We start from the raw sequence: 14,910 nt of genomic DNA on the forward strand, positions 1-14,910 counted from the left end.
CTTACCAGACAGACAAAGAAATGCAGGCTCCCGGGTCCACAGACGCTGGTATACGGACCTGGGTATCACCAGCCCTGTCTGGTGCAAAGCCCTAGAAGCAGTGACGTCAAGTGCGCCTCGCGCTCAGATCCTGCCCTTCTCAATAAAAGGAACCAGGGTTCCTCGGAGAAGTGGCTGGTTTCAGGGCCAGTGCAGGGAAGTTGCAGGATGAACTTGGCACAAGTGCCAGGAGGTAAGGGCGTGGGGAACCAACCGGACGGGTCACGTCGCAAAGACCGAAGCAGCCTCTGAGATTTCCCGCTGGCCACAGCTGGCGCACTTTGAGTAACGAAGCAACTATAGGATTGGGTTTGAACCCAAGGAGTAAAATGCGTGTGAGGCCATCTTGATGTAAATACGTGATTAAATAAGTAAATGAAGAAGGGACACACTTCTCCCTGCAGAAGAATTAAAAATATCATTGGTAGACGTAATGCCAGTCAGTGCCACTGTGACCTGATGAGAAGGGCACTTAGCTCTGTGATACTCTTCAGAAAGATCCACACCAGTCCGATCACCAGCAAATCTCAGGCAAACCCCAAAGGAGAATATTGTGCACAGTGACCAGTACTCTTGAGTAGCATCTCGGTCATGAGAAAGAAGAGCGAGACACGGTCACAGGTTGGTGGAAACTAAGGAGACCTGATGACTAACTACTGTGGATCCTGGTCCGGAAGGACGGGCAGAATCCGAAGTTAAGAGTATTGTGCTGATCCTCTCTCTCAGTTTTGACAAAGTGCTGTGGTAAGATGCTAACGTCGGAGGAGTGGACTAGAACATTCGGTTTCTCTTTCCAAACTCTTGTGTACAACGAAAACTATTTCAAAATGAACGGTGAAAACAAATGTACAGAGAAATATATAATGTCTGCATTTTTAGACCAACAGCAGCACAGAATAACTAAGGGATACAAGCGTCGTTGTGATAAAGCAGCCAAGCGCTGAAATGACCCCACAGTTAACCAATGAATGACCTAAGGAAGCAGAGTAATTCAGGGGCCCTCCGTTTTTCAGAATTATAATAGGAAAGACTGAAGTCAGCTGCACTTCCCAGAGAGTTCTTTGCAACCTTACTGGTCCCTTGAGATGTTTCAAGAAAAAGGGACTCAATTAGGGTTGGGAAAATCTTTCCTACTTTAGCCTGTGTTTGGTGATTGATGGCTTAAATTAGCAAATGAAAAGAATCTGAAAAGCCTTTCTTTAAAAAGCCTAATTATTTTCATTTAATTCACTATTTCTCAAATACATGCCATCTTTGAACCCTTTTTTATTTTTTTTTACTTTTTTTAACGTTTATTTATTTTTCAGGGACAGGGAAAGTGAACAGGGGAGGGGCAGAGAGCGAGAGGGAACACAGAATCTGAAGCAGGCTCCGGTCTCCAAGCTGTCAGCACAGAGCCCAACATGGGGCTCAAACCCACAGTGAGATCGTGACCTGAACTGAAGTCGGACGCTTAGCTAAATGAGCCACCCAAGCGCCCCTGAACGCTTCTTTTTTCTTATACCCGTTAATAATCTTGCAAAATTAGTTGTTCTTGAGTAGAAAATTCTTGTTTTAGGAATATCTGGTATTATCTAGGAATTTCTAACATCTACTCTAGAGTGTCAACGTCAGAACTTTAGAAATAAATGTACAACTTTGGAAGATAGAGAAATAGGCAAGTGACATTTGCCCTTGACGTATTCTCTGAGCTTTCAGGAGCCTCGGGTAATCAAGGGGTTATCTGTTGCATGCCCTGTGTATAGTGAGCTCTCTGGACCCAGAAGTGACCTGTTAGATTTCTTCCAAATGAAATATTGAATATCCCAACATAACCTTACTTTGGAGATCACTGAGAAAATTACTGGTTGCTTCTAAAAGAATAGCAAATTAAGCATTTGAAGTTAGTCTTTGTTTTAGCTACAGTGGTATACATAGGGAACTTGTAGGTAACTTTGATTTTCTTTCGTTAAATTTGAATATATGGTTGAGTGCAACCTATTTTTTGTTCTGGACTTTTTAGGATGGAAACCAAGAAATCCACATGACGATATTGTCAGTTTATTTTTTTTTAATGCTTATTTATTTAAAATCTTTTTAATGTTAGAGAGTGCATGAGCTTAGAGGGGCAGAGAGAGAGGGAGACACAGAATCTGAAGCAGGCTCCAGGCTCCGAGCTGTCAGCACAGAGTCCGACACAGGGCTCGAACTCATGAATGTGAGATCATGACCTGAGCCGAAGTCAGACGCTTGACTGACTGAGCCACCTAGGCATCCCTGTCAGTTTCTCATCACACAGTCTTCCTAAGTTATAAGAAACACAAACACTGACACTTGTGTCATATTAAATGTCATGGTCTGTTTTTACCCAGAATTATTGCTAAAGTGTTGCCTCCATGTACATCACACGCTAGGTGTACATGTTCTTAATTTTTGTGTTGGTACCTTGTCACTTCCACTTTTAAAATCTTAGAAACCGTGACTGCGTAGTCCCTGGACTTGTTGACCCATGGTCTGTCCAGGTGATTTGTCCTGCATCCATGAAATCCAAGGACTAAATGTGGCTTGATTGATGACCCTTACTGGGTGAGAGCAATCCAGTGATCCCTTTTGGGTTTTGTTTTGTCTTCCAGAACTGCTACAATGGAAGTTAAAGGAAAAAAAAAAATCACAGGAAAAGATGTGAAGACCTCACAAGAAAAAAACATATTTCATAAAAACAGTGGTAAGATAGTCCTCCCAAACCATGTGGCCGTGTCCGTTGTAACCGGAGGGAGGGGGTGGTGGGATGAGGGGGCCTAGAGCAGATATGGGTCTGTATTCCCGGGTTAGGATTGGGGGAAGTACGAGTTCTTGTGTCCGAGTTTGCGAGTTCCCCGTGAAACTAAGACATTTAAGACATTGCCTGGAAAATTGGGGGTGCTCTCTTCACGGAAGACCCCTGATCTCAGCTGCGGATGCTGCTGCCTCATTGTTGTCATTAATTTACCGCAACATTTTATGTTCGTGTTTGAGAAACTGTGCCTGAGCAATGCCTGCTGCTGGCAACCCGGCTGACCTCTGGCTTCCAGATCTCTGGATGTGAAGTCGCTATTACGCCATCAGGTGTCAGTGTTGCAGAAGGGAAAAGTCAGGGACTCTGTCCGTGCCTAACTGATTCATCTCGTTTGTGAGGTACTTAGTTTGCAAGCTTAGTTAGCCAAAGATTTTTATCAAATACCTGTATCATGGGCTTTGAAAAACTTTTTTCAAAGTTATAAATTTGGAAAAATTAATGTCTTTTAATTCAGTGTGATATTTAATAAAATAATAACATCCTTAAGTAAAAAAAATAACCTTTAAATTTGATACATCATTTAATACATACTTTCTCCTTTTTTTGACGTTTATTTATTTCTTTGGGGAGAGGCAGAGAGAGAGGGGTGGGGGGGGGGGGGTGGGAAGAGAGAGAATCCCAAGCAGGCTCTATGCCCAGTGCAGAGCCCAACATAGGGCTCTATCTCACCACTGTGAAATCATGATCTGAGCCAAAATCAAGAGTCGGACCCTTCACCAACTGAGGACTGAGCCACCCAGGCACCCGTAACATATATACTTTCTAAATTTTAAGTGTTCATTTTATTAGACCCCCTATTATGTTATTGAACCTCTGGAAATAACGTATGAAGACTTGAATGACAAGGTGTCATTAAAGTAGAATACAGGAGATAGAAATAAAATGTCATCAAATTATATGCTTAAAGCAGAAATACGTGTGACTTACAACAGTGGTTTATCTGTAGAATTTGTGGATAATTTTTATTATGCATTTCCCTACTTTGTCGATTTTCTTTAGTGAACATGTATTCTAATTTTAGAAATCAGGAAAAGCTTTAAAATTGTGTTTTGATTTTTTTAAAAAGTCTATTCTCCATATTTAAGAGTAAGACAAAGTGTGTTTCTCTAAAGAGCGTGTTCTTTTGTGTAACACAGCCCAGTGGATAAAAGAGATCTAGGCTCCAGATCCCTGAACTCTCATAATTATTATTGTCCCTAGATTCTGGTTCGTCAAAGACCTTTCCAAGAAAAGTTGTCAAGGAAGGTGGACCTAAAATCACACCTAAGAACTTCGAGAAATGTGCCACAAAACCCGGGAAAAAAGGTGTAAAGCAGTTCAAAAATAAGCAGCAAGGGGATAAAATACCAAAGAACAAATTCCAGCAGGCAAATAAATTCAACAGGAAGAGAAAATTCCAGGCGGATGGTAAAAGTGATGGTAAGCACTGGTTCCTTGAGCTTCGTCTTTGTGGACAGTGTGGACACCATTGTGCCATTGGTAGAGACCTTCCATTCTTGTTCCTTGACAGGCAGCATTTGGGGTGGGGAGTAGATGGAGTTAGATAAACACCAGAAAGCACCTTCCCTGGGCACAGTTGTCTTCCGGTGCTTGGAGTGCCTAATCTCCTAGGCTCTTGCTCAGTTATCCTGGCCATGGAGTTCAGCTGAGCTGTGACAGCTTTCTGCAGTAGAACCTCAGTGAAACGTCCCTTTCTGTAGGCCAGATTTTACTGACCGGTTGAATGGTTCAACCAAGAAACATATGAGTTTTCTGCGCACCTTGCCAGGAGATGGGGACGAAAAAGTGTAACAACCAGTAAGGGTATAGGCCCCGAATAAGCAGCATAGAAGCTTAAAGAACCAGTGTGTTTCAGCTCAGTATCTCCCTTGGCTAAGGATGCCTTGGTCAACAGGAGGCGTGTAGAGCCTGCCCTCTGGGAGCTTGGGCCCGTCTAACAGAGTCCGCCCACCAGGTGGCTTGGATCTGGAGCACGGTTCTGGAGACGGGGCACAGCCAGTCGTAGTGGACACATGGCAGGTTGAGACTCAGGACCAGCTGCTGACTGATGAAAGCGTTGGCAGGGCTCCTGTGCCCCTTGAAACAAATCGTTCTCTTCGTTGTTATGTTCGAGGGATGGTTCCTCACCTAGAGCTCTGCTGGCTGTTGTTCAGGGCGAACCCCCCGCGCCCCCCCCCCCCCCACCTTCCGCCACTTGTGCGTGGTTTGGTCCTGGCCTCAGACAAGCCGTTCCCGGATGTCACGTGCTGACAGACGTGCACCCTTCTCTGCAGCGTCGCGAGGATCTCTCCAGTGTCCTCATTGTCCTCAACATGGCAACTCCTAATACGGCTCCTTTGCTGCCAGCTGAGACCACTGCGGGGAGCCTTCTGAGTCTGGTGTCCCAGCCCGGGTCCTGGCTCTGCTCTGTGGAGCACTGCTCACCGGGGGACGGGAGGTGGGGACAGATGTGGAGGACCGCCCACGAGGGGGACGGGGAGGTGGGGACGGAAGAAGGAAGGGAAATCCCATTGTTTCTCATTCGGCTGGCAGGATCCCTTTATGCTCCAGCACGCCTGTTTTCTCTCCATCCCTGTCTCTTCATCCTTCTCTCCACCCTGCCCGCCCCTCCCCCCCAGAGTTGCTGTTTCTCATAGCCTCTCTAGCAGGTGCTAAGTCTGTTTCCCTGCTAGAGTTCTCGCCACCGCATTTTGAACACGTGCCTGCTTACGTGAAGACCTGTGGCCCCGGTTCCTTCTGCTGTGGGAGATCGGCTCCTGACTCTGATTGGGTTTTCTCATGTTTTTATATCGGCAACTGAGGGAGGTTGGGTACTAGAGATCCCGGAAGTTGTGAACGTGTGTTGCAACCTAGTGTGGCAGGTGTCAAGGGCGCCCAGAGCTTTGTGGAATCACACGAGCTCCGGAGCAGCCCTTGCCTTCTTCCGTGCAGTGCACCACGAACAGTGCACCTAGTATGAATGGGAAATGCGCCCGCTCTTTCCTGTCATCTCTGATTACCAGGCAGGGAACAAATAAGTAAACAGTAAAGGAAATAATTAAATACATTGTCGTAAATTGTACGGGCTGTTAAAAATTACTACAAATTACGTTCTTGAGAAATAATTTCGTTTCATGGAAGAATGCTTACAGTATAATAATGTTGAAATGAAGCAGTAAGATCCGGAATTTTTAAAGATGAATATAAAACAGGCATAGGGAAATGGCAAGAAGAGAATAGAAGCTGCCGGTCAATGTGTAGGTTTTGAGGTGATAGGATGTTGTTGCATTTTCTAGGTGTTTTATAATGAGTGCATTTTCCAATCCGAGAAGGGGAGAGGTTTAGAAGTCAGTAATTCTCCAAAGGGTTCTTTGCAGGACACTCGCGTAAATGATACCCGTTTTATTAAATTGTTCTTTGTTAGGCCTTACGGGGTTTTTTGAGTCAGTTGATAAGTTCCTTAGATTTTGAAGGAAACAAAATACTCATTGGAAGATACAAGATTTCCAGAGCATTACTCTGGAGAAGACTTAGAAATTTTGATTATGCATAGGTCTGAGTAAGAGGGAGCAGGGCAGGAAGTTTGAGAGCTGTCTCTCGGGTTCCCACTGGTTCTACCACTTAGGATGTGCCTGACCTTGGACAAGGAACGGAACTATCTAGTGCCTTTGTTCCCCTGATGGGGAAAAGGGCATATTAATAGTGTTCTCCTCACAGCATTGTTGTAAAAGTTCAAAGGTACATAACAACCCTCAGAGTACTGAGAATGTTAATAATTTTTTCCCCCCTGTTTTAGTTTGGACTGAATTTTGTTTACATTAAGAATTGATTATACCTGAAGTCCAATGATTGTGGTGTTTTAATTTTTTTTTTTTTCAACGTTTATTTATTTTTGGGACAGAGAGAGACAGAGCATGAACGGGGGAGGGGCAGAGAGAGAGGGAGACACAGAATCGGAAACAGGCTCCAGGCTCTGAGCCGTCAGCACAGAGCCTGACGCGGGGCTCGAACTCACGGACCGTGAGCTCGTGACCTGGCTGAAGTCGGACGCTCAACCGACTGCGCCACCCAGGTGCCCGATTGTGGTGTTTTAAAGTAGAATTTTTATTTTATAGTTGAAAAAGAAGCTTAACCCTTTTCAGTTCCTTTTATAGTCCTTTTGGTTTTGTTTTTTTCTTAGTAGGTGTCTTGTTAAGAATCGGTACAAAGCTGGTGGCCGAATGGTTGATTGGTTTCAACTAAATTTACAATGTATAAACTGCTCAGAAAGTGAAGGAAAGGATAAGTTTATGGGGAATGACATTTTTCCCCTTTTAGTTTTTACAAGGAGTGTTGATCCCGATAAGTGATTGCCCCGTGTACCTGACTGATAGTGGTTTGTGGCACTTGGAACTAATGTAATTGACAATAATTTCTTTACTGACCAGAATCAGCGGCCAAGAAACCGAAGTGGGATGACTTCAAAAAGAAGAAGAAGGAACTGAAACAGAGCAGACAACTCAGTGATAAAACCAACTATGACATCGTTGTTCGTGCGAAGCAGATTTGGGAGACCTTACGACGGTAGTGCCACCTGACGGCCTCTTCGTTAGTCCCTCTGAGAGGGTGGAGGGGTGTGGGCACCCCTCGTTCATAGCGAGATGTCCTAAGGTAAACTGCGCGGCGCTTGGGATATTCGCGGAGAACCCAGCGCTCCAGGAGAGACCTCGGTATCAGATGTCTGCCCAACGGCGCACATGTGTGGGATCCATAGGATGATGTCATATATGTTTATGAAAACGTATGAGAATTCGAATGGGTTGGAAATTTCTTCCTGGGAGAGTTCTGAGAAACTGAAGGACAATTTCCTACCAGCTAGGTTTTGAGATACTTAAGTCTTTGGTCTCTTGGACTTGTTTTATTGTTTTCTTGACATTTGAGGTTTGGGCCCTGAAGATGTAAGCTGATGCATAAAATTATACCTTGTGACATGAGTTCTTGTCTTTGAGAAAATCCCTTTTCTCCGGTTGCTCTGGAATAGTAATTTTCACCTCGGAGGTCTGCTGCCTCCAGAGAGAAAAATCCCTCTAACTGGGCGGACGTACCCTGGTGTGGTTTTTAGTTTCTTGTGTTGGAAATAACGTCTTTACTTCAGCCGTGATTCCTCCTCCTTTATTCTCGTTTGTAGAAAAGACTGTGACAAAGAAAAGAGAGTCAAGTTGATGGGTGATTTGCAGAAGCTGATTCAAGGGAAGATTAAAACAGTAAGTAGGACAGGCTGGTAATGGCATTTGTAACAACTGAAACCAGCCCGCTGTCAGTAAAGACTGGGTGACCGTTCACAATAGGCGCGATACGGTTTTAAATGTATTTGGCCCCAAATTTCAAATACCTTTTATGATACTGAGTAAATAAAACCTTTCGTAGTGAGGGACCTTACTCCTGGGGAGTTAGTAAAATATCAATGATCTTTTAAAAATTCATTTTCAAAATTTTACTTAAAGTAAATCAACGAGCCTGGCATGGGTCTCGAACTCACAAACCATGAGTTCATGACCTGAGCCGAAACCAAGAGTCAGACACTTAACTGAGCCACCCAGGCACCCTGAAAAGTTGTTGTATTTCATATACCACCTCCGCCCCCCTCACAACTACTGGATAAATCAGATCCTCACCGCAGGACTCGTGGATCAGTAACCGTAAATAATCAGTTATGCAAAATGATTCTTTACTGTGCCATGTTATTTGCTTATTTTAATGTTTACTTGAGAGAGAGAGAGAGACAGAGTGTGAGTGGGGGAGGGGCAGAGAGAGGGGGAGACACTGAATCTGAAGCAGGCTCTAGGCTCTGAGCTATCAGCGCAGAGCCCGATGCGGGGCTCGAACCCAGGAATCGCAATATCACGATCTGAGCTGAAGTCAGATGCTTAACCAACTGAGCCACCTGGGCGCCCCACCAGTCTACTTTAATAGTGCTTTTTATTTTTTGCTCATTCTGGCTTTAAAATTTTTTAGTTCCAACAAGTCAAAAAATGACTTGCGACTCGTGTAGCAAGGCTTTTAGATCAGTCTTCTACGTATACCTTATGTTGCCAAGGCCAGACATTCTTAGATCACTTACGTAAACAAAAAAAATCAGAGAATAATAAAATTTTTGAATTGGAAAATTTCCTTTAGGCAAAGTAACTTTCAGAGCCATGAGAAATAATAGTACGTATAACCATTAAAGAGGTTTGGTTTGATTTGCTTTGTTTTTAATTATAATGGTAGGAATCTTGCAAGATGGTTAAATCTGTCCCAGTGTTGGACGGTAAGCGGCAGAACCAAGGAATGTCATTTTGTACAATTAAAACGAGCATTTCTACTCCCGAGTAACCTAGGTTTGATTTTGTCCATGAAGACCCTCCCTTGTTCCTGGGAAGGAAAGTAGCAGCAAAACAGAAGTGCTGTGATAGAACTCTTCAGAGAGATCCGTCTAACAGCCCGAACTGTCTTCCCTGCAGATGGCATTTGCTCATGACTCCACTCGTGTGATCCAGTGTTACATTCAGTATGGTAACGAAGAACAGCGAAAACAGGCTTTTGAGGAGCTGCGAGGTAGGTCTCTTCTGTTGGAGATTAATCGTGATGCTTTACAATAAGTCACTTTTTCTCTTGAGATACCTGGGACTGCCCTAGAAAATCATCCTTGTTGAGGGAAAGCAATGTGTTCTCTGCAGGACCTCTTTTTGTTTCTATGGGTTCTTTGCGTGGGGCGAGTAAGAGAGTTGTTTGTTCCCAGGGTTGTGTGTTTACACAGTTCTCTGATACTGGAGGGCCGACATGAGCTTGTCAGCTCGTGATAATGTATTTTGTTTTTCAGATGATTTTGTCCAATTGAGTAAAGCTAAGTATTCCAGAAATATCGTTAAGAAATTTCTCATGTACGGGTGAGTTTTGTTTATAACATATATTGTCGTTAGTCTTTTAAAGGCGTGGACAACACTTGGGCACTTGGTCTGGGATCATAATCACCAGCCCGGGGCAGATGCTTGTCATGTTGCTGGGGAGCATGGTGTGAAAAACAATTATCCAAGTAATGTGAATGATGATACTGCCTTCTCCACTCTTATTTTGACATCCTGGAAGAAGAGCAATTGAACGATTAGCTTAGAATTCATTACCCGTATTTAGAAGGTGCAGGGCTGGGAGGGGAAAGGGAGGAGGCCCGGCGGGGTCAGTAGGTTAGGGAACGTTCGGATGGGAACACTTCCTAAAGTGGCTGGAATTGCGGCTTGCCCTGACTTCTCTGTTTGAGCACCACGTGCCCAGATGTGCTAACCATAGAAAAGTTCAGTTGACAGAATTTTCAAAAAATGTGTTTCTGCCTATAATTATCAGCTACTCGATCATGTTAGAATGTAACGTAAATACTTATAATGACGTCCTTTTTTTTTTTTTTTTTAAGTTTGTTTATTTTGAGAGAGACGGAGACAGCACAAGTGGGGAGGGGCAGAGAGAGGGAGAGAGAGAGAATCCCAAGCGAGCTCCATAGCATCGGCACGGAGCCCTGTGTGGGGCTTGAACCCATGAAGCTTCGAGATCATGACCTGAGCTAAAATTAAGAGTCAGACGCTTAACTGACTGAGCCACCCAAGCACCCTGAAGTCCTGTTTCAATTAGACGATCCTGTTTCCAGGCCTCTTGGTCTTTCACCTTCCCTTTCTCTCCGTCTCCCCTACTTTTTCACGCCAAACAGTTTAATACAGGCTCCTGGCGCTAGGAATACAGTGCTGGCCACAGTTCTCTGTGCATTTAAGTCATTCACCTCTTACCTCGACCATGTTCTGTCTGTGACGTGACCAAAGAAGCTGAGTCACAGAATTCAAGTAACTTGCTCAGGATCTTTCAGCTGCTTGGCAAAGTCAGGTCTCAGCGGCCAGGAGCAAGTTGGCTCCTGAGCAGGCTGGGAGCTGAGGAGGGGGGGAGGACAAGGCCAATAAGGGATAATGGCGGGGAGGCGGGAGGCGGGGGGGGGGGGGGGGGGGGGGGGGGGGGGGGGGGGGGAGGATGAGGCGGGTGGCTCTCCTGCCCCAGGTGGGCTGCCCCGCGTTCTAATGGGCCGGTTTCAGGAGAAGTTGGGTTTTGTGGCTGCCCCACTTCCTCCTCCTGTCGCTGATGTTCTCCCACCATCCCCGGCTTTAGGAGTAAGCCGCAGATTGCAGAGATCATGAGAAGTTTCAAAGGGCACGTGAGGAAGATGCTGCGGCACACGGAGGCGTCCTCCATCGTGGAGTACGCGTACAATGACAGGGCCGTCTTGGAGCAGAGGAACATGCTGACGGAGGAGCTCTACGGGAACACGTTTCAGCTCTACAAGGTGACCTTCCAGAACATTCTCACTGGCGCTTTTACTTTTTCCGTGTGCCGTTCCTGACCTTCCAGTGCCCTGGTCTCAGAATGTTCTATTTTTGCTTTGTCTGGTCCATTAAGAGATTCTCCTACCCTTCGTTCTCTTGGATTATTTTGTCTCTGGTGTGATGAGCAAATGATCAGACTTCCATTTCCCTTTCTTCCGGGGCACGATGTCTGAATCCCTTTTAAATTAGACTGCACTTTTCCTCTCTCCCGAGTTCCGTGCGTAATGCTTCAGGACATCCGTTTCTGCTGGACTGAGGTAGAGGTCTCTTCATAGTTAGCAGAGCTTTGTAACCACCCCCTAACCAGCTCGGGCTCACGTGTATCGGGCTCCCTGTAGCTGCCTTCTGTGTTTCTTCCTGTGTGTGGACTGTCCTTCTCTAGGTGGAATCCAGGGAGGAAAGGGAGTAGAGAGAACCAGCCTTGGGCACGGTACAGGGTTGAATCCATTAGAGGCCAATAAGGGGACTAGGACGATGAAAGGGTCTATTTCAGACCTTGGCACCTAAATGCACCCATCTCTCTCCAGAGATTGCTTCCCCCAGTCAGGTCCAGCTCCTAGCTCGTTTCTTTTGTAACCGTCACTCTGGGAATATCCATGGTGGCAAGAATTTGTGAGCTGACTACCTGATCTTACGATGAAGTACGTGCTAGGTAAGGTGCCTGTTGACTGGCTGAGTTGGACGGTTGTTTAAATACGTTGATGGGTGTATAGAGTGGGAACCAGAAAATCAGGTTACTCTGTGGGGGTATCTACAGCGGGGTGTTCGTTATGTGAATATGGGAAATCGGAAATTTATATTGAGTTTATTTAAAATAACTATAATTGATTTGTCTTTGCTGTGATGTTGAAGAAACTCGGTTAAATTTAAAGGAGTTTGATTTTTTTTTTTTTTTTCTCATTGCAGTCTACGGATCACCCAACTCTGGACAAAGTATTAGAGGTACAGCCCGAAAAGCTAGAGCTTATCATGGATGAAATGAAGCAGATTCTAACTCCAATGGCCCAAAAGTAAGAAAGCTGTTTTTGTCTTTTTTTAACAGATGGCATTCGAAGGAAGAAATTGTTCTATGACCCTTGCAGAGGAAAGGTAGATAGTTACCCAAATAGATTCAATTATTTGAATTGGATCATAAAACTTAGATGCTCAGGCATATGGCCTCCCTGGAGTTTGTACCATAGTGGAGTGGTTAAGGGGTATCCTTTGTGACCCAAACTGCCTGGTTGTGAATCCTGGTGCCCCCCTCAATTATTAGCTGTGACGTTGAATAACTTAACCTCTGTGTGCCTCAGTTTCCACATCTATAAGATTTGGGATAATAGTAGTACACGTTCTAAGGAGGATTATGAAGATTAAATGGGTTAATATTTCCAAAACACTCAGAAGCAGTGCTTTGCCCATAAAGGCCACATGTGTTTGCCAGCTGCGTAGATACTTCTTATCAGCTCCAGGTCTTTGGTGCCTTAACCGTGAGCCTCCACCCTACGTCTGAATTCAGCACGTGTCGCGCTAAGAAGCTTAGATCGATTCGGTGTTGTTGAGGTCACTGATACTGTTTCCTTCTATTCATGTTTTAATTGTGCTAGGATTATTTTTATGAAACTAAGCGTTGTGAAGGGTGCTTGACAGAAAGAAAATAGCTATAAAAAAATAGATGCACATAAGGATTCCTAATCACAAGTCCATTGTTGGGTAAGAAAATGTAGATGTCGTTATTGAAGATGGGAGAAAGTTATTTGGAATGATTTCCTCTAGAGATACTGGACATTTGTGCTCTGGTGTTGGTTCTAGTGGACGACACTAAAAGATTTTTATCATCTAAAAGTTTGTTGTTGTTGTTGTTGTTGTTGTTGTCGTTTTTAATTCTTGGTGTATTACTGAAAAGATGCACTCTGTCTTGTGACAGACAACATTTTCTAAAACCATTTTACTTACTTTGAGTATTTTAGGACGACTGAGGTTATCTGTGTCCCTATTGTTGTAGTGCCAGATCTGACATATTCTCTTCTCCTTGTCTGTCTTTCAGGGAAGCTGTGATTAAGCACTCATTGGTGCATAAAGTATTCTTGGACTTCTTTACCTACGCACCTGCCAAGCTAAGATCAGTAAGTTCCTGCCTTTAGTTTTTAAACCAAACATAGAGGAAGAGCCACATTAAAATGTAAAACACTGCTTTAATGGACATTGTCTTTTGGAAATTTTAAAGAGTTGTTTCCTTATTTAGAGAAGATAAGGCACTAAACTCCCTTTGAACGAGTCTACCAATTCCCTTTAGATATTTGCCAGAAGACTGTGGAATTGACTGTAGTTTTATGAATTTTGTTGGGTTTTTATATTTTAATTATAAGCCAGATACTTGCTTTAATTATAAGCCAGTCCTCCAGCTAACCACACTGAAAATTAACGGATAGATACTCGGCATTCAAGTAGTTTGAAATTCACGTCGACGTGAAAAGGTTAGGGGAGGACACTCAACGTAAAACTAAATGGACCATGAGAGACTGGACCTCATATGATAGAAGGTAAGGAACAGAGAGGGAAGGTAATTTGTACTGCCCTTCAGGTCAGCGATGGGAATACAAATGAGAATTCATCATTTACTCCCCTGAACTTTGCTTGCCTCATCAAACCGTGACCACATTGCCCATTCGTCCTCATTTTATTAGTAAGGGGTAACTAAAATAGTAACCCTGACTGCTTTTTAACAAATACGCCGGATTAAACATTCATAGGAATTTTGACCCTCTCACAAGTTGGCATAGAGAAGAGAATTTTCCAAGAGTAAGCTGCTCACCTCAGCTTGTGGTTCAACGACTGTAGCAGGTGCTGCTTCACTTTTGGGGATTTCTCTCTTTTCTGCAGGGCACAGTATCTCACAGTCCTGGATATTTTAAAGCGGGACAGTACTTTGAGATACGAGAATATGAGCACTGGAATATAGTCAGTGGTGGAAAATCTTTGTCATTATTATTTATTTTTTAGTGTTGAATGTATTAATCACAGAACATCATTGGGAACTTGGTGTGAATGTACAGTAATGGGACAAATCTTCCCTGGCCCTGGGGGCATTAACTCTCCAACTGGATAGCTTTGAATAGATTCATACGTTTAGATATGTAAGCTGAGCGCTGTATTTCTGGGACCCATCCTGGGATAAGATTACAAAATCGTTACGGATGAAATCACATATTTCTTATTGAAGAAAATAGTCTCTTTCCTGGTCAGAGACTTTGTATATGTTTTATTTATTTAATATAAATTTTTAAGTCGGGAACAGACTAACGTGGGGCCTAGCAGAACTGTCGGAACTCATTTACCTCTATGTGCTAGGCTTCCCAGATACAATTAAGAAATTAGGTACATTGACCATGCAGAAAGATTAAAAATATGCTAAATTACCTTGTAAGACATTAATAATTGGGATTTTACTAAAGGGGTCATTGATAAATGAGGACCTAGTCTAACAGACTCATTATTCTTAGGGAAATATCAGTTGAGTGTTTTTACGGTGAATTACGAAAATGATTTCCAGAAGTAATCCAGTGACAGACTGAAAAAGAGAAACTTTTTCAGCCCAAATTAGTGTTTTGTTTTCTGCTCATTACACACACGACCGTTTTAGGGAATAATACTGTATCTTTTTTATCTGGCTTTACTATTAAAAACTCCTTCCTTCTACAGCCACTTCGTAGCTTTATT

The 14,910-nt window shown here is 43.8% G+C and overlaps 1 protein-coding gene across 2 annotated transcripts in view; it reads left to right on the top strand.

Annotated features, from left to right (window-relative positions):
* Positions 1 to 2,646: 2,646 nt before the first annotated feature.
* The window catches only part of PUM3 (pumilio RNA binding family member 3), a 38,550-nt gene continuing 26,286 nt past the window's right edge, over positions 2,647 to 14,910 (top strand). For both annotated transcript variants that reach the window (XM_043567072.1, XM_043567073.1), the window contains exons 1-9: positions 2,647 to 2,743; positions 4,055 to 4,273; positions 7,261 to 7,396; positions 8,001 to 8,076; positions 9,316 to 9,409; positions 9,675 to 9,741; positions 10,997 to 11,171; positions 12,118 to 12,221; positions 13,238 to 13,316. In XM_043567072.1, the coding sequence (XP_043423007.1) occupies positions 2,662 to 2,743; positions 4,055 to 4,273; positions 7,261 to 7,396; positions 8,001 to 8,076; positions 9,316 to 9,409; positions 9,675 to 9,741; positions 10,997 to 11,171; positions 12,118 to 12,221; positions 13,238 to 13,316 (1,032 nt within the window). In that variant the 5' untranslated portion in view covers positions 2,647 to 2,661. The remainder of the gene's footprint in view (positions 2,744 to 4,054; positions 4,274 to 7,260; positions 7,397 to 8,000; positions 8,077 to 9,315; positions 9,410 to 9,674; positions 9,742 to 10,996; positions 11,172 to 12,117; positions 12,222 to 13,237; positions 13,317 to 14,910) is intronic.

This window comes from Prionailurus bengalensis, chromosome D4, assembly GCF_016509475.1.
Source record: "Prionailurus bengalensis isolate Pbe53 chromosome D4, Fcat_Pben_1.1_paternal_pri, whole genome shotgun sequence".
In the NCBI taxonomy this organism is placed as follows: Eukaryota; Metazoa; Chordata; class Mammalia; order Carnivora; family Felidae; genus Prionailurus; species Prionailurus bengalensis.